Source organism: Hippocampus guttulatus, chromosome 16 (genome assembly GCF_054856545.1).
Source record: "Hippocampus guttulatus isolate MCC_2025c chromosome 16, RoL_Hgut_1.0, whole genome shotgun sequence".
In the NCBI taxonomy this organism is placed as follows: domain Eukaryota; kingdom Metazoa; phylum Chordata; class Actinopteri; order Syngnathiformes; family Syngnathidae; genus Hippocampus; species Hippocampus guttulatus.
In genome coordinates, this window is record NC_141276.1 from 14,271,683 (window position 1) to 14,290,522 (window position 18,840).

General features: G+C 43.2%; 1 protein-coding gene across 2 annotated transcripts; it reads left to right on the top strand.

Moving 5' to 3' along the window:
• Positions 1 to 666: 666 nt before the first annotated feature.
• slc25a23b (solute carrier family 25 member 23b) lies at positions 667 to 17,480 on the top strand. Of its 2 annotated transcripts, none has more exons than XM_086132929.1 (10): positions 667 to 1,321; positions 6,273 to 6,396; positions 6,756 to 6,843; positions 8,973 to 9,084; positions 10,389 to 10,547; positions 12,278 to 12,430; positions 12,595 to 12,708; positions 13,836 to 14,003; positions 16,384 to 16,534; positions 16,619 to 17,480. In XM_086132929.1, the coding sequence occupies exons 1-10, from the start codon at positions 1,109 to 1,111 to the stop codon at positions 16,798 to 16,800; spliced, it is 1,464 nt and encodes a 487-aa protein (XP_085989055.1). In that variant the 5' UTR covers positions 667 to 1,108; the 3' UTR covers positions 16,801 to 17,480. The 2 variants fall into 2 exon arrangements, with proteins under 2 accessions (XP_085989055.1, XP_085989056.1); XM_086132930.1 differs by having other exon boundaries at positions 1,230 to 1,367; positions 16,619 to 17,475.
• The last annotated feature ends 1,360 nt before the right edge of the window (positions 17,481 to 18,840 follow it).

Here is an 18,840-nt window from a genome sequence, read left to right on the forward strand (position 1 = left end):
AACATGGAGTACAACATGGAGTGCTACAAAAATAAAAACAAAGTACAAAGACCCATATCAAAACATGGGCAACAAAAAGTTCCAATCTCTGAATGTGTATATTTATAAGCTTTTAACTATTTACAGTAAAACAACATAAGTAAGCTTTGAATACCACACAACAAATTATAAGTTAAAATTTGTAAAACAAAAAGAAGAAAGCAGCACCCAGGTAAAAGTTTTAACTTGTCTTTCGCGAAGATTGGCATGAAGAAAAACCAAGTGCCTCAGCTTTGAGGGGTTAATTAAATTGAAATGAGTCCAAATTTCACTGCGTTTCCTATCCATTTTCTCACCTTTCCGCTTTCCACCGTGTTGTTTTTTTCGCTAACTAACTCTCGTCTCCTCGTTTGTCTTGTTTGCGTGCTGCTCAGTGTGCTGCTGTGTCTCTTCTCTTACCCCTCCCCCTTCTCTAAACTGCAGCGTGTGCGTGTGTGTGTGTGTGTGTGTGTGTGTGCAAAACCCTCCCCTTCCTCTTCTACCACGGATCTTGACCAATCACGTGCGGCTTTAACCGAAGGGGGGAAAAAACAGGAGAAAAAAAAAGTCGGCTCCTATTCGGACCGGCTCCCATCGTTAACTTCAAAGAGCCGGCTTTAAGAGCCGGCTCGTTCGCGAACGACACATCACTATTAGTCTGAGTGAGGAGCGCATGGGCGTGAGTTGTGGCTAACAGCAACTCCTTTGAATGCGTGTGTTTATTACTTATTTTGTTATTAAAAATGATTAATAGTATCAGCGACTGCGAGCATCCTTCTCTCCGCTACTGAAGGGCATTACATTATGTTATTAATCAAGCGTGCGCAGTTTCTTGGCATACACTAAGAATCTTTTTGAACAACTGAGGTTCGGTGATCACTCCAGCAACAAAAGAAACGCCGCATCCACACTTCCTTGACTAATCCCCTGCGCACGAGCAACGCGCACCCCACGCGTACCTCGTCCGTTCGTTCCCATTTGTGGTTAAGTACTGCTGCGATCTCCGTGGATACACAGCGTACTAGAGTGTTATATAAGGCGACATATTCTTTTCAGACCAGACAGGGAAACCGTTCGCGTTCTCAGCTTAATGGGCGAAGAAGACAAGGATCTGTTCGACCGACCTCAACGCGGAACAATCGAAGTGAAAGCAGAACACGGCACGTCTGCGGACCTAGAACGCCAAAGGAGATATGCGGATCTGTTCGAGCAACTGGACCTGAATAGAGATGGCAGGGTTGACATTAGCGAATTGCGAATTGGACTGGCTGCTCGAGGTTTACGCCAAGGAGAGGCTGAAGAGGTGAGACCACGACAGCTGGAACAGGCTCTCGTACTCGTATTAAAAGGTGCACACTGCACAGTAATTAATTTGTATGCAAACTCAGCAGTTATTACGCAACGCCAAAAGGTGTTATCTAATACTGATATTTGAATATATTTAAGGTACAGCCCATTCGATTCATAATCGACCCATTCATTTTAATTTGAACCCCTTAATGAACCACTATCTCTTAACTGAAGCCGTTGCTGACGATAAAACCAGAGTACAGTATATGTGATATAATTCATCAATAATGATAACACCACTGGATAATGGTTGTGCAATAATTAATCGATACAGCGGAAGAAATATCAACGATCTCACTCTCTATGAAAGTGAAGAGAGGAAAATTTGGAAGAAACACATACTGCAGCATACAAACGTCAACACATTGAAAATTATGTCATTTAAAAACACTCAAAACATAATTGTCTCTCATTTTCCAAAACAATAGTCATGCGTCCAATGAATGATTTTGTTGGTAAGAGAAAAAAAAATAGCTACAACACACAACACCAGCCACAGTTATATGACATGTCAATATAGTGTTAGTTGTGCATGAAATCAGAATCTAAGTTTGCTATAACATGTTCTTCCTTTTAGAAATTTATGATAAGAGAACTGAGCAACGCCACGTGTATTTTGGTTATATGTTTTGCTTTGTTTGCATTTTGTACCCGATGAACAAGACGCTCCTGCCTGAGACGTTGTCTTAACTGTGCTGAAGGAATTTTGTGTGTCTCAATGATGCTAAGAGGGAAGTTACGAGGTTTTTATGGTCACAGCTCAGAACCATTATTGAGATGATCAAAAATGGACACTGGATTCCAAGTCTCTATCTGAAGCCAGGCCTGGAGGTGGGCTCAATGGCATTCAACTGATGACCTCCACCCTAGGGGCAGAGTTGATGTGGGTGCCACTCCTCATTGGCTTACCATTTAAAGGAGGGGCCAAGAGGATCAGGTGCATTAGCGAGCTGCGTGGCGGTTCAAGGAGGGGATGTTGGCGGTCCGATCCCAGACTACTGAAGGCTCTAGGGACGTGGAATGTCACCTCTCTGGCAGGGAAGGAGCCTGAGTTGGTGTGCAAGGTTGAAGCTTAAATGCAATATAGTCTGGTTTACCAAAACAAAACAGCTTGGACTTCTTATACTCTAGAGTTGATTTCCAATCATATCATCGGATTGGGACACCTCAAGTGTAGATTTGTTATATCTATTGTTATATTAGATTGCATTGCTGTGAATGTGAACTTTCATAAGGAAGGCAATGTAGGCAATTAGTTTCAGAAATATCCATGTATCCATCCATTTTCCGATCTGCTTATCCTCACAAGGGGGGAGTGCTGGAGCCTATCCCAGCCGTCTTCGGGCAGTGGGCGGGGGACACCCTGAACCGGTTGCCAGCCAATCACGGGGCACACAGAGACGAACAACCATCCGCGCTCACGCGCGCTTAGGGACAATTTTGAGTGTTCAATCAGCCTCCCATGCATGTTTTTGGAATGTGGGAGGAAACCGGAGGACCCGGAGAAAACCCACGCAGGTAGGCTGGAGCTGGAATTGAACCCGGTACCTCTGCACTGTGAGGTTGATGCGCCAACCACTGCACCACCGGGCCGCTTCAGAAATATAATTTTTAATTATTAATCATAAGTGCTTCTCCTTTTCACTTGCACAAAAATAAGAACCCTGACCTCAGTAGGCAGCCAAATGTGCTTCTCGTCTTACTCAAATTGAGCACCATCACTGCCCAAAACAGGGTATTGCCAATTGCAACCTCCGCATACATATTGACAAAGAGTAATTTGGTGGCTTGATGATGAAATGGTGCCTCCACAAGTGAAAACACAATCAAATCTTGATGGACACTCACTTTGGGAGAGATGTGCTGCTGTGGAGCATCTAATCAAAACAAGGCATCAAATATTGTGCATATATGCGGGTGCCTTCGTCACATCTTGGCTGGATTACTGGAATGCACTTTACTTTGGAGTCAGCCAATCCTCCATTAAGCGTCTTCAGTTGGTCCAAAATGCTGCTGCTTGCCTCTTGACTGGTACTCGTAACTAGGAGCACATAACTCCTAATCTGGTATCCCTTTACTCTCTCCCTGTACATTTTAGTGTTCCCTACCTTATCTCTCTGAGCTCATCAGGTCTCCAAACCAGACGCTATTATGGCCTTTTTCCACCGCGCTTGTGCTCGTGTGAGTTGTGGTCCAGTGCCCAGGTGAGCACCAGTTCTTTCTTTTTCCACCACCGAAATTGGCTCTAGATCTAGCTCTGGTACTTGAAACTGGTGCTGAAAATGACTCCAATTATTGGGCCAGACTCTGGCACCAACTACGTCAGGGACCGGGGAGTGGAGTTATCATCACCATCGCAGGTGTAGAGGAATAACTCACAGATATTTTGCACAAACTTTAGAGTGGTGAACTCCGGCACAAATATGTCCCACCAGAAGAGGGATGGCGGATGTGCCCAGATAGCATGCAAACTCTGACTCACAGCCAGCCTCGTGATCATCTCCACTGATTAAGAAAAATATACGTTTTTGCTGATTGCATGTCCCTGACGGTTCTGTACTGCACACCAGTATAATTGAGGCTATGCAAAATTGACTAGCAGATGCTTGCAGCGCATTATTATTATTATTATTATTATTAATTCATTCATTCATTCATTTTCCAATCCGCTTTATCCTGACAAGGGTCGCGGGGGGTGCTGGAGCCTATCCCAGCTGTCTTTGGGCAGTAGCCTGAACCGGTTGCAGGGCACACTGAGACGAACAGCCATCCGTTCTCACACTCACACCTAGGGACAATTTGGAGTGTTCAATCAGCCTGTCATGCATGTTTTTGGAATGTGGGAGGAAACTGGAGTACCCGGAGAAAACCCACGCAGGCCCGGGGAGAACATGCGAACTCCGCACAGCGAGGCCGCAGCTGTGAGGTCGACGCGCTAACCACTGCACCACCCTATTATTATTATTATTGTTATCATATTAGCGCAAGCGCTCTTGGGTAGATGTCGACGTAAGCAGTGGCGTTTGGACGCTTTACAATGACGTAATGATGTAGCTTCTACTTGGCCCTTTGCCGGTGGAAAAACTAAACACTTTGTAAGTAGTTGTTCAGCACCAAGTAAGCACAGCACTGGCCCTGGCACAGATCAAGTACCAATTTTTGGGCGGGGGCTGGAAATGGGGTATCAAAGGTACCGAGAACTGAGCGGAGGCTCAGAGGGGATCGAGACTTTTCCGTTGCTGGTCCCTCTCTTTGGGATGACTTCCCGCTGAATTTTGGGCAAGCCCCGTTGCTGGCCATCTTTAAAACTCATCTTAAAACTCATTTTTATTCTTGGACTTTTGACTTGATTTTTAGTTTTATTGTTTTTGTGCTTTCTACTGTCTTCATTATTAATTAATTGGTTTATTGTTTGTTGCTTGTATGAATTATTTTTGCTCCATGTTTTGCCGTGGTTGTTCTAAAGTACTCTTTCAATACAGTGGAGTTGAGTTAGCATCCACTTTCATGCTCAGTATTCCCTGCTGTGCTTTGTTAAAACGCATGACCTCGAATCCAGTAGAAACAAATCAGCTTACAGTATTTCACTAGAGCGAGCGGGTGTCATCTTGTTGTTATGGGAGAGGAAGTGTGTTACTTATGTTCAATGCATTCAGTATTTTGTTTGGGTCGTCCTCATTGTCTTGTTTCCCAAAGACAGGATGTAATGGAAACGTGGTTTTAAAGCCTAACCTCATTTGCGAACCTGTCGCCACATATTACATCGAGTTGGCTTACTGCATGAGAATCACCTTTATCGATAAACCCATATTGTGCATTCATAGTCCTGTTCATATTGTCTATTAAATGCAGATTTCTGTTTCTTGGAGGTTGTTGGTTATTCTTTTTATCTCTGTGTTTTTCTAGTTGGACCATTGTTTTAATAATAATAATAATAATAATTGCATTTTATTTAAAAGCGCCTTTCATGCCACCCAAGGACACTGTACAGACAATAAGAAAATACAATGTAAAAATTAGTAAACGAGATATTATATAAAAACAGGACATAAAATCATAAAAACATAGGAAATGGAAGAGCTATGTGTTGTCGGCAATCCTGAACAGGTGTGTTTTTAGACGGGACTTGAAAGTGGAAAGAGGTGTGCAGTTTTGGAGGTCCGGAGGTAGGTTGTTCCAAAGCTTTGGAGCAGCGTGACTGAAGGCTCTGGCTCCCATGGTGCTCAGTCGGGCAGGGGGCACTGACAGGCGGAGGGAGGACGAGGATCTGAGGGAGCGAGAGGGGATATGCACCTGGAGAAGGTCGGATAGGTAAGGAGGGGCCAGGTTGTGGATGGCCATATATGTATATTTTATGGCCATATATATTTAAATGCATATAACAAAACAGCCATGTGTTTTACATACAACTATGTAGAATCTACATTGAAGCAAAGGATGAAATTTCCTTTACATTTAGTTGTTCAAGTCATTATTAGTCATTAATGTATTTCTTTGTTCAGTCACGTTTGTGATGTCACTAATTTGAGTGTCTTCATGCACAAAACAAAGTTAACATCTGCGGGAAAAACAAGACATTCAAGTAACCACAAATTTTTACATTCTATCTTTCATTTGGCTCTTTCTCCATTTGCTGTTCAAGAGGAGAAATTAAATTTCCCAGTGGGTAAGATGCAGTCGGTAAGATGGACTCTTATGGAAGGACAGTGTCTTCCACTATCCTCCTCACTTCACCCGTTTATCTGTTGCACTCTTCACCATGTGACCACTGTCACTTCTTTGCTGTCTAGATGTCCACCAAACCCTGGACTGTATACACATTAAGCAAGAAGAAAACAGGAAAATGCATCCCCTCATCTTTTCAATGACCTCAATTCCTGACAGCTTCAAATCTGCACCCACAGATAGTCCTGGAGAGTGACATCAATCAAGATGGCTTGCTGGACTTCCAAGAGTTCTCCCAGTACATGCGGGCTCATGAGAAGAGGCTATGGCTCATGTTCCATAAACTTGATCGGAACAATGACGGTATTGACCTATGAAACACAAGCCCATACACACACATTCATGCCTTCCTTTTCCAGCCATCTAAATAAAGCACTTACTAAAATTAACTTGCTGTTAGTAAACAGTACCGGTACTTGGTGGCTCACCCTCACTATGCTTCACAACTTCATGATTGGTACAGTATATTACACAGACAATATTGTATTTTATTTTACTGATCAATTGCAATATAAATGAGAAAAAGAAGCAATGCAAATTCCATTCATTGGAGAAGTCAAATATTGTATTGACAAAAACTTTAAATTGTACCTTAAAATATTGCAAAGATGAAACACATTTTACAAAGATAAGTTGTGTTTGATTGTTGTGTGTTTTTTAAGGTAAAATTGATGTGGGAGAGATCCAGCACTTGATGCACAAGCTTGGAGTTGAGGTCACCAAGGAGCAGGCCTCCAGAATATTGCAGAGGTAGAACAGAAGATTAAACAAAGATCATGTGGTTCATTTCTGTCTTTTCTAGTGGCACCAACTGTACTTTTATAATTATTATTTTACATAAGGATAAGTGGTTCGGAAGGGCGGCCCGGTAGTCCAGTGGTTAGCACGTCGGCTTCACAGTGCAGAGGTACCGGGTTCGATTCCAGCTCCGGCCTCCCTGTGTGGAGTTTGCATGTTCTCCCCGGGCCTGCGTGGGTTTTCTCCGGGTGCTCCGGTTTCCTCCCACGTTCCAAAAACATGCATGGCAGGCTGATTGGACGCTCTAAATTGTCCCTAGGTGTGAGTGTGGGCGTGGATGGTTGTTCGTCTCTGTGTGCCCTGCGATTGGCTGGCAACTGATTCAGGGTGTCCCCCGCCTACTGCCCGGAGACGGCTGGGATAGGCTCCAGCACCCCCCGCGACCCTAGTGAGGATCAAGCGGTTTGGAAAATGGATGGATGGATAAGTGGTTCGGATTGGGTTCGCATTATGGCTCGATGAATTTATTTTATTTACAGTATTGGAAACAAACCTGTCATATTATGTAGACATACAGTAACATTTTGAGAAAGTAGTACAGTGTAATACAACTGAATTTTAATTCCTGTACTGTGACCACTTTTGGTACTAGGCAGATCTATTGTAGTGGCAAGTAGCCGTTTTTTAAATTACCGGTACTGGAATATTATTATTCCTACGTCAACTTGATAAGTGAACATAAGGAGCTTCAATTCCCACAGCTGAATGAAGTAGTCCTTGCAAACACGGATATAATCACTTGTAGCAACTGTGTTCATTACTTTGACAGCCACTTGATTGTAGATTTTAAAGTACCTAACAATTGTCTCAAGTAACAGTACAAGTTATGCTTAGCTTAAGACAAGCACAGGACCCAAAGGCCGACACACTGAACTCAGTGCTGCTTTATTGTCAGAAAGAGGGACAGATCAAGGAGGCAGGACCCAAAGACACTCAGGGAAACTAAACCGAGGTGTAAGGAAGGCTGAGGGCAACAACAAGGTAGCACTGGTAGTGATGGGACGAGCGACACTGGTGCGTCAGTACAGTGCCGAGAGCTCAAGAGTGAAACCCCGTGTTGGTGCGTGTATTGCTTTAAGAAAGAATCACGTGACCAATCCAGGAACTGAATCGTTTGAATGTTCTGCGCCAAAGTGTTTTTATAAGGACACAAACTGTCTCAACATGTCGTGGGTTTGTTGGCTGGAGTTTTGCGAAATTATGGGCGCATTGTACCCACTTTATCAGTTTATCAAGTGAATGGCCTGTTATACATATGATAGTCAGTTAAAGAGCCCTACAGTTGCTTTATTCATTTTATCTTATAATTGCGAGATCCTCCATAATTGAAGTCCAACGCTGCCTGTCAGAAGCAAACACACCCAGAAACCAAGACCCTTTACAATATTGGAAATGGAACCAGAAAACAACTTTCATTTCAAACTCTCTGCTCACTATCGTCATCTGAACCATGTGAAAGAGTATTTTCTGAGTTCATAAACTAATCACTTTTGTCTTTTATTTCACATGATTTAACCAAAATTTTCTACATAAGTTAAAAATCTGAATTGTAACTCAAATTTGCTGTATTTTACAAACCAACTCAGTTTAGCATTTACACAAACAAGGAATTTCTTTACCTGCAATGATGTTATCACTACTGCAGGGGTCACTATTGGGTGACCAACCCAGTGTCAATATAGTACTGACACAGTTTGTGAAGTGGGTCAATACACTCCTTCAGGTATCATCGTCCCATCACTCGGTAGCAGAGAATACAGCGGGGAAGATAGCTGATGAACTGGGAGCGAGTGGCTCTTCAGACTGGCCTTTACGCTGCAGAGACTGTGGCTGACGAGGTGAAGACTGGCAGGCGTGTGGGTGAGGCAGGTGCATTGATTGTGGAGATGCCCAGCCCACACTGAATTAAGGGAAAGGTGACCAGAACAGAACAGAGGGAGGGGCCACGCAGTGGAACACTGAGGACAGACACAATGGATTCGAACGGTGCATAAAGCATGACAAATTGTCTAATACAAAATATTACCTGAAATGTAATGATTGTTTAATGTCCACCCACAACAAGTTTGTCCATTTTCCAGTATGGACAGGGATGGTACTATGACCATTGACTGGAAAGAATGGCGAGATCACTTCATGTTCAATCCTTTCCACAACATGGAAGAGATTGTCCACTACTGGAAGCACTCCCATGTGAGTAATCAAATTTCTGTGATTCTGTTGAAATCTTTATCTTGAAAATCGTCTGAGTGCTTCATGACTGTACTTTATGTCTGAGTCGCTATGCTTGCGAAGCCCTTCTGGAATACTGTCTCGCCTCTAATTAGTTGTCATGGTTGTTGTATAATAGCATGCTGCATTGATTCAGAGCTCTTTCAATTAATTTTTGTAAGGGCAGACTGTTGTGTTGTGTGTTTTGGTTTTGACTCCTTGTGTCAAAGGCTTGGAAGAAATAACTTAAATATGTTGCGTAGACTTTGTTTGTAAAGCTGTTCTGTTGTTTTATTGTCCTGAGTTAAACACATACAGTATATAGGCCGCCAACAAACTGAGGCGATCATCCTGTCAATTTGTACGGCTGTAACAAAGAAGACGGCTGTACTAAAGATGCAACGGTAGATTCTGGCCAAAATCTAGCATACCATCTTAAAGTTTGGCCTCATTAATTCTGGTGGATTCTCGTACAGGGAACGTGACCATCAGGCAGTTGTTGATCACAGAAGTTGTAGTCTGTAAAATGTTCTCTGACCAATCACTGTTTTAAGAAGAAATTGCTTAGATGTCTTGAAAATACCATGCATGTTTATACTTCATGGGTGTGAAGTTACGGAAATACTTTTTTTTCATCATATATACGTCAGATACATAATCTTCCTCATTATTGCAATACTGATGCTAATTTATTTAGCTGCAGACTCCAAAAATTTGAGTCTGATATGCTAAGATGAGTATGAAACAAGAGAAGCATTTCAGCTTTGTTTCCAGATATTTACATCTGGATTTGTCGCACAACTTACAAGACAACACCATTCGTTTGAATTCACACATTTTTCATGCGAGCAAACGTGCCGGAACGGACAGGCGTTATTGTTGCCCAGGTGTGTTCAATTACAGCGACAATGCAAACAATCACTTTCAGATTTGGGTTTGCCCTTGAAGACTACATTTCTACTTGTTAGAGGTGTAACCAACAGTAAAACCAGAGTGAGCAATTGTGAGGCTGAGAGAAGTTGGAAAATCAATCAGAGCCATCTCACAAACATTGGATTATCCCAAAGAAGAAATCACCGGTGTACTAAGTAATAGACATCCAATCAGACATTTTTTCACGGAGTACTTTTGTGAAGTACTTCCTCCCTCAGCCTCTCTACCAATCAAGCCTCGACGCCGATTGAGTACACACTGTAGCATGATTACATAGCATTGATGCAAATTTAGCACAGTGTTCTGCACCCAAAATTAATTATGAAATTCATTAATCTCAAAACTATTGGAAGATGTTTGACATTGGGGAACATTTGACGGTGCCAGATGAGTTCTCAGAGAAGGAACGGCGATCCGGTCTGGTTTGGAGGCAGTTGGTTGCAGGAGCAATGGCAGGTGCTGTGTCCAGGACAGGAACTGCTCCTTTGGATCGCTTGAAAGTTTTCCTGCAGGTGAGTCCTATTGAGGATTTTTGTGTTTGTTTGTTTTGGCACCAAAATATAATTTAGTTTACCTGAAATGTGAACTACAGTGATCCCTCGCTCGTTCGCGGTTCGTTTATCGCAGATTTTTTCAAACATTCATGTTTGAAATATGTTTTCAAACATATTCATATTCAACATATTAAAAAAAACCTTTTTTTTGTTCATATACATGGAGTACAGTACTGTATATGTTGCTCTATGTGACTCGCTGTTGTTTTGCTGACTTTCGCAGCTCCTTGCGGACCGTTTGCGAACTTAAAAAATAAAAATTAAAAATTAAACATGCTAATTGGTCGCTACTTTGCGGATTTCCGTTTATCGCGGGTGGTTTTGGTCCCCATTAACCGCGATAAACGAGAGATTACTGTATGTTTAAAATGGTTACAATTCATTTGATACGATTTCCTGAAGTCCGTAATCAAAGTGGATCCCACAAACGTAGACCAAGATAGATCGTTTGACCAAAATTTACTTAAGTACAAGGTAAGACCAACAAAGTACAAATAATGGCGCTGGTAACAATGAACCAGGAGTAAATGAAATGAAAACAAAAAGCGCTTGCAAAAGGCAAAGGAGAAAACGCAAACATAAAATGCTTGTCTCAAAAGGACAAGAGAAATCCAATTACAAAAACGAGTCCTTTAAAGGGAGGTAATGATGCGCATGATCAGGTGTGGAGCTGGAGGACACCCTCGCGTGGTGGGATGCCTCCGAGTGGCGCGAGGGGGGAACGCCGGGGCTCTTGGGCCTCAGACGTGGCGAAAGGCCCACCAGCCGGCGGGGAAGGAGGTGGGGTCTCACCAGAAGGTGAGGCGCCCTGGGCTCACCCCGCCGGAACGGAGGGGAGTGGGAGTAGCCGCCCCACAACCCTCCTTAACTCGTTCACTCCCAAAGACGTTTTTAAACGTCTTTTCAGACTTGGTCCAGAATTGGCTGGTACTGAATGAGTTAAACAAGAATCAGGCGAGGGCCCTTCCAGGGCCTGCACTGGGTGTGAACCTCGCGAGGCAGCAGCGAGTGTCGTACCGGGTATGGGACTCGGGAGGGGGGGCATGTCCCTGACGGGGGCCGATAGCCCAGGAGGAGGAGATTTTTTTTTTAACCCGACAGAACCATGACATCATTTGTATCACACAGGGGTTTGGATACATTTTGCCCACCAGGTCTACGGATGCAGATATTTTTTTGTATACGGTGTATTCAGTTTGCCCTTACCTATGACATATTCCCATTATGTGTGTTTGTTTCATTTATTATCACAGGTTAATGTTTGACACCCTTGGTAATTTAGTTTCCCAGCAGCTACTCTCATATGGATTCAATGGCTGAATAGGTGGCAACATCCAGAAATTTCCCACAGGATGCATTGTTATACTATTCCACTTGTGAAATTTTGATTGACTTTTTTATTCAAAGAAAATGCTATTGCTTATTGTAACAATCCTTGCTTAAAAAGAATCACACAAAACAAAATATCATCCAAAGCACAAGTCTCCGAAAGGTCAATCTTGCGAATTTACAACAAAAATATGATAATTCCTCATTTCCCATCATTAAAAAAAAGAACAACAACTTTTAGTGTTCTAAATGAGTACAAGTATGTGTCTTAGGGTATCCACATTCATGAGGGAGTCTGTTTTCAAAATTAGCACAGGATATAATAAGATTGCTGGCCTGGTTTGTGCTTGTGTGTCAAGGTACACGGTTCTGTGTCTCATGGGAAAAATCTGTGGTCGGGGCTGAGAGGGATGATCCAAGAAGGAGGTGTCTTTTCACTCTGGAGGGGAAATGGCATCAATGTCCTCAAGATTGCCCCAGAATCTGCAATTAAGTTTATGGCCTATGACCAGGTCAGTGTCAAGAAGTCAACAACTAGCGGCTGCTCCACAAAGGCTTATTTTTGCAGACAACAGGTTTTATTTTGTTTGTTTTTATGTGGGTGACTTTGAAACAAAAATTTGCTATCTCATACCTGCTATCTTTCTCTCCTTCTCTTCCTCTTATTGTTCTTCAGATCAAGTGGCTGATCCGTGGCAGCAGGGAAGGGCAAAGTTTAAAAGTACAAGAAAGATTTCTTGCTGGTTCTTTGGCAGGAGCTACTGCCCAGACCATCATCTACCCTATGGAGGTTAAAACATGAAATTTAATGTATTTATCGGTCTGCTTATTGAACATTTGAGCAAAAGTGATTGCACTCAATTGGTTTATATTGAGTTGTCTATATTTCTGTAAATAACCTTTTGGTAAGAATTGCAACAAACCTGTTCTCGCATTATTGTTTCTAAGAAAATGAATCGGGTCAAGCGTTTAGTCAGTGCCATGAAAAAGTATTATAGTTCTTATTTTTTCGTACAGTCTCCCCCACTTCAACATTTAGGATAAAACAAATGTAAATATCAGAAAACCGATAAGCTAAATAAACATAAAACACATTTTTTTTAAATGCTGATTTAATTTATTAAGGGGAAAAAATACAAATCATATGTACCTGGCCCTTTTTGAAAAACAAGGAAACAGGAAAAGCCTCAAACTGACAGGGTCCCAACACAGACGAGGTGGATAGTGAATCCCAAAAATGCAGACTCAGATAAATGGCGATACAAAAATATTTATTAACAAAAACACAAGACCAACAAATTACAACAAAGGATGCTGGTAACAAGAAACCAGGAAAAGGAGGGGGCAATCCAAAAGGCAAGGAACGAGATAAATGAAAATTGCTTGTCAATTTAAAGGACAAAAAAATCTAATACACAAAGAACATAAACCGAGAATACATAACAAGGAAAATACAAGAACAAAATTACTACGAACTAACGAGACAAGGCTGTAAGGCAAAAATGTCAAGAACATCCAGAGAATAAAGTACATTACTTAGAGACAGAGTCATGAGCAAGGCTAACAATCCGACAGCCAGTTGTCGGCGTGGCATGGCTTTTAAAGCAGAGAGGTCACGAGACAGGTGCGACCTGTGAGGTGAACACCCACTCTATAGCTAGAGACTGAAGAAACAAAGCAAAACATAGATTTTCATCATGACATTTTCTTTGTTTATTGATATTTACATGTGAAAATCTGAAACATTATAGTGGGGGAAACTATGCAAAATGTAAACATTTGAGAAGAGGGCAAATACTTCAATTCACTGCAATGTCCCAGCATCACCGTTTGACAAATGTTATTCATCACCATGTAGTTAAGATTTATTTTGTTAATCAGGTTTTTTTTTTTTCCTTCTTCTTCTCTATCCGGTAGGTGCTTAAAACTCGTCTCACATTAAGGACAACAGGACAATACGCAGGTATGGCTGACTGCGCCAGACAGATCCTGAGAAGGGAGGGAGTCCGGTCTTTTTACAGGGGCTATCTGCCAAATACGATTGGCATTATCCCCTACGCTGGTATCGACCTAGCTGTGTATGAGGTTAGTGCAGACGAGTCATCAATGAGTCTAAGGTCAACCTTGGTCTTAACTAAAGTGGAACCTCCAAAGTCAAATTCTCCAGAGGCATCAATTTGGAGTGCAACCAGACTTTTTGGGATGAGTAACATGAAGGTTGAACTGTCATCATGCGTACCATCACACAAGGCAGGCAGTATACATTAGCGTGGGTTTTTTTTTCTCCCCCTCTCCCTCTCTTGTTTCTTTCTGACTTTCGGGTTGAGTGAACGCTGGCGCGTTTTGGCTGCCGCTGCTCAACCCGTATTGTTTTGTGTTTTTTGTTATTGTAAAGTGTCCTTGGGTGTCTTGAAAGGCGCTTATAAATAAAATCTATTATTATTATTATTATTATCTCACAAGACCCTAGCAAATTTCATTCAACTTAAGGAACAGATATTTGTGTTTTCTGTGATGCAGACACTCAAGGGTTATCAGTGGTGGCAAACAGGCTAAATGATATGTGGCGCTAAGAGCAGTCTAACTGTACGTATGGGTGCAGTTTTCTTTCTCTTGATGTTTGGCTCGCACAGGTAGACTTGGGCGAAACAGCGCCCATTGTGGGATGAAAGTAGCATTTTCCGCAGTCAATTGTGGCAGCATTCCTCTTTGACATTAAAACAGAAAGAAAGAAACAAAGAGTCGCTGGGGTCCTTGCATGACATTGGCACATAAACTGCAAGCTCTCTCCCTGTGGATGATGTAGTCAGCCGCATATGTGACATGGGCAAATTGGAGACAGTCTTGCAGCCACGACATTTGCATCCGTGTGTGAACCTGCTACCCCCCCCCCCCCCGTCTACCCCCTGTGCCCCTCCCATTAGTGGTGCTGTTAAGGTACTGATTATAGAATTAATTGATTTATACATTGATTGTACCACAATGTTATATTTACGAATGAAATAGATGACATACACCACACAAGTGCTCAGATTGCCCAATCTGTCTGCATGCACATCGATCAAATCCACCCAAATCAGGTGGCACCACCTGCGCTGCAAAACGCACTTATTAGGGATTCTCTAGTCAACTTTATAATCACCAAAATGCGAGACACGCCAGGCTGTCAGCATCCAAATGCTTTGGATTCCAGAAATGCAGGTTCAGACAAAGACAAAAATATTTATTACAGAAAAGTGCACCCGCAAAGTACAAACTGAAATCGCTAGTCACAGGGAGCCAGGAAAAAAAAAACTATGCATCAAACAAAAACCAAGGCAAGGTACAAGAGAACAGCGAGAACACACAAACGAAATATCAAAAGTCCAATAACGCGAAACCAAAGCTCAAGATCGATAAAAAAGAAAAATGAAAATACTTGTAGTTTTATGAAAAAACGAGTGACTCTGAAAAATATCGAACGGTCTAGAATACAACACTTGAAGCACAACAGGAACTTGGCAACTTGGCAGTCCTTAAATACATGGCAAAGCTTGATGGGCCTGCTGAAGGCAAACACCCATCACTCCAGCTTGTCATGTTCCGTATTCGGCAGCAGGTGGCACGCGTTCACTTCTGCCGCCTGCACACCTGCTGCCTATTTGTCAGTGATTGCACCTGCTTTATCTAGGCGCTCCGGCGGTCAACCCATTGCCGGAGTATTGCATGCCGTGCCACTGCTGTTGCCTATGATTGTAATTCTCATTCGATACCATTCGCTGTTGGTTATATTTTCGTCGTCCCAAGGGAATCATTATATTAGCGTACATGAACTAGTACTTGTTTTAACATATTTTCCTTGCCGTTTTTTGCAAGCGTTTTCTGTTGTCGCGTTTCCTTATTTCCTGGTTCTCGTTTTTACCAGCGCTTTCTGTTGTTTATTTGACGGGGTTTTGTTTGTAATAAATATTTTTGTTTTGACGAAGTCCTTGTCGGTGTCTGCTCTTTCGGGGATCCACTTATTCTTGTTTTCTCTGTTACGTACGAAGCAGTTCCCTTTTCCTGCTTCGTGCGTAACGTGACACAGCTGGATCTGAACCACAATCAAAACAGGCAGAACATGACACGAATTATGGCAGCCGCATCACACAACACGCACAGCGACACATAGCGTGTCTACTAAATTCACAAAAACGCGAAATGGAGATGCGTCTGTTCTTATGCCAAGCCCTCCTATTAAAACGTTACTGCAAATATTTTGAAACTTGGAGTTATACCTGTTTTGATACAAGTAGTTTAAAATATGGACAAATTGCGCATTTATCAACATCATGGAATATCCAAGAGAGGGTATTTAACTTTGGAAGTTCCACTGTAATTGAATGTTTTAGTGCAGGTATAGCAGTAGTTATATTTTAATGCACATTTGTCATCCTCCAATGCCCTTTGTTATTATCTTCACATTTTTATTTGTCATTTTTTTCAGACTCTTAAGAATGCCTGGCTTCAGAGGTACTGTCTAGACTCTGCAGATCCGGGTGTTTTGGTGCTACTGGGCTGCGGTACTGTCTCCAGCACCTGTGGGCAGCTAGCATCATATCCACTCGCTCTCATTCGGACACGAATGCAAGCGCAAGGTGAGACAGGCTGCACGTTCTTATGAAGCAAACAAGTGTGCTTGACATGCGAGACTGAGACGGCAATCATTGTGTTTCTTTCAGCCAGCACGGAGGGTAATCCAAAACTGACCATGGTGGGCCAGTTCAAATACATCTTATCCAACGAAGGTGTGACTGGTCTGTACCGTGGCATAACCCCCAATTTTCTCAAAGTCATTCCTGCTGTTAGCATCTCTTATGTTGTGTATGAGCACATGAAGAAATTCCTTGGGGTGGGACACTAACAAACAAGAATGACAAATGAGGATGACTAAACTATAAAAGATAAAGAAAACACAGACTTAACCTATGAGACAGAGGAGATGAGAAAATAGTTATCTTTCACTGAAACTAAACATTTATTTATTTTTTATTTTTTTGCATTGCTTCTTTTGGCTACATACTCCCAAAAAAAAAAGATAAATATAGCATGATAATAGGGCAACATGTTAAGAATGTACTTTATGCTGCTTTTTAGTTGCCCTCAAAGTATTTTCGCTATCCCCATTTTCTACATTTTAAGCTTCAATGATAAGTGATGCAATTTTGATATTTTTTTGATCATGAACTGTTGGTCAGATGCTTTCCTCTGTGTTCACAGCTGCTCCAACTTTTGTTCCACTATGAAACACCGTTTTGTGTCTGATAAAATGTTTGCAGTGACGTAACTTGTCATCTCAAATCAATCTGTTTTCTTGTTCTCTTATCATAATTTATGATCATACAGAGCTATTTTCAATAGTTTGTTCCTTTTAATGAAGCTTTTTTTTCCCACCAAAAATGTGAAATAAAGATATGGTAAAGAAAAGTTCTCTTAAATTTGTTTACATTTGATGAAACACAGGTGTGGGCATACTCATTGCCCCCCGGCTCAGTGCCTGTACATTGGGGTTCACACCGGTAGACGAGAGGGTTGCCTCCCTCCGCCTTCGGGTGGGTGGACGGGTCCTGACTGTTGTTTGTGCATATGCACCAAACAGCAGCTCAGCATACCCACCCTTTTTGGAGTCCTTGGAGGGTGTGCTGGAGAGTACTCCTGCTGGGGACTCCCTTGTTCTGTTGGGGGACTTCAATGCTCACGTGGGCAATGACAGTGAGACCTGGAGGGGCGTGATTGGGAGGAACGGCCCCCCCGATCAGAACTCGAGTGGTGTTTTGTTATTGGACTTCTGTGCTCGCCACGGATTGTCCATAACGAACACCTTGTTCAAACATAAGGGTGTCCATATGTGCACTTGGCACCAGGACACCCTAGGCCGCAGTTCGATGATCGACTTTGTAGTTGTATCATCGGATTTGCGGCCGCATGTTCTGGACACTCGGGTGAAGAGAGGGGCGGAGCTGTCAACTGATCACCACCTGGTGGTGAGTAGGCTCCGATGGTGGGGGAAGATGCCGGTCCGTCCTGGCAGACCCAAACGTATTGTGAGGGTTTGTTGGGAGCGTCTGGCGGAATCCCCTGTCAGAAGGAGTTTCAACTCCCACCTCCGACAGAGCTTTTCCCATGTTCTGGGGGAGGCGGGGGACATTGAGCCCGAGTGGACCATGTTCCGTGCCTCTATTGTTGAGGCGGCCAATCTGAGTTGTGGCCGTAAGGTGGTTGGTGCCTGTCGTGGCGGCAACCCCCGTACTCGCTGGTGGACACCAGCAGTAAGGGATGCCGTCAAGCTGAAGAAGGAGTCCTATCGAGCCTTTATGGCCTGTGGGACCCCAGAGGCAGCTGACGGGTATCGACTGGCCAAGCGGAACGCAGCTTCGGTGGTCGCCGAGGCAAAAACCGGAGCGTGGGAAGAGTTCGGTGAGGCCATGGAAGCCGACTTCTGGACGGCTTCGAGGAAATTCTGGTCCACCATCCGACATCTCAGGAGGGGGAAGCAGTGCATCACTAACACTGTGTACAGTGGGGATGGGGCGCTGCTGACTTCGACTCAGGACGTTGTGAACCGGTGGGCAGAGTACTTCGAAGACCTCCTCAACTCCACCAACACGCCTTCCTTGGAGGAAGCAGAGCCTGGGGACTCTGAGGTGGGCTCTCCTATCTCTGTGATTGAAGTCACCGATGTGGTTAAAAAGCTCCTCGGTGGCAAGGCCCCAGGGGTGGATGAGATCCGCCCGGAGTTCCTCAAGGCTCTGGATGTTGTGGGGCTGTCCTGGTTGACACGCCTCTGCAACATCGCGTGGTCAACAGGGAGAGTGCCTCTGGATTGGCAGACCGGGGTGGTAGTCCCTCTTTTTAAAAAGGGGGACCGGAGGGTGTGTTCCAACTACAGAGGGATCACACTCCT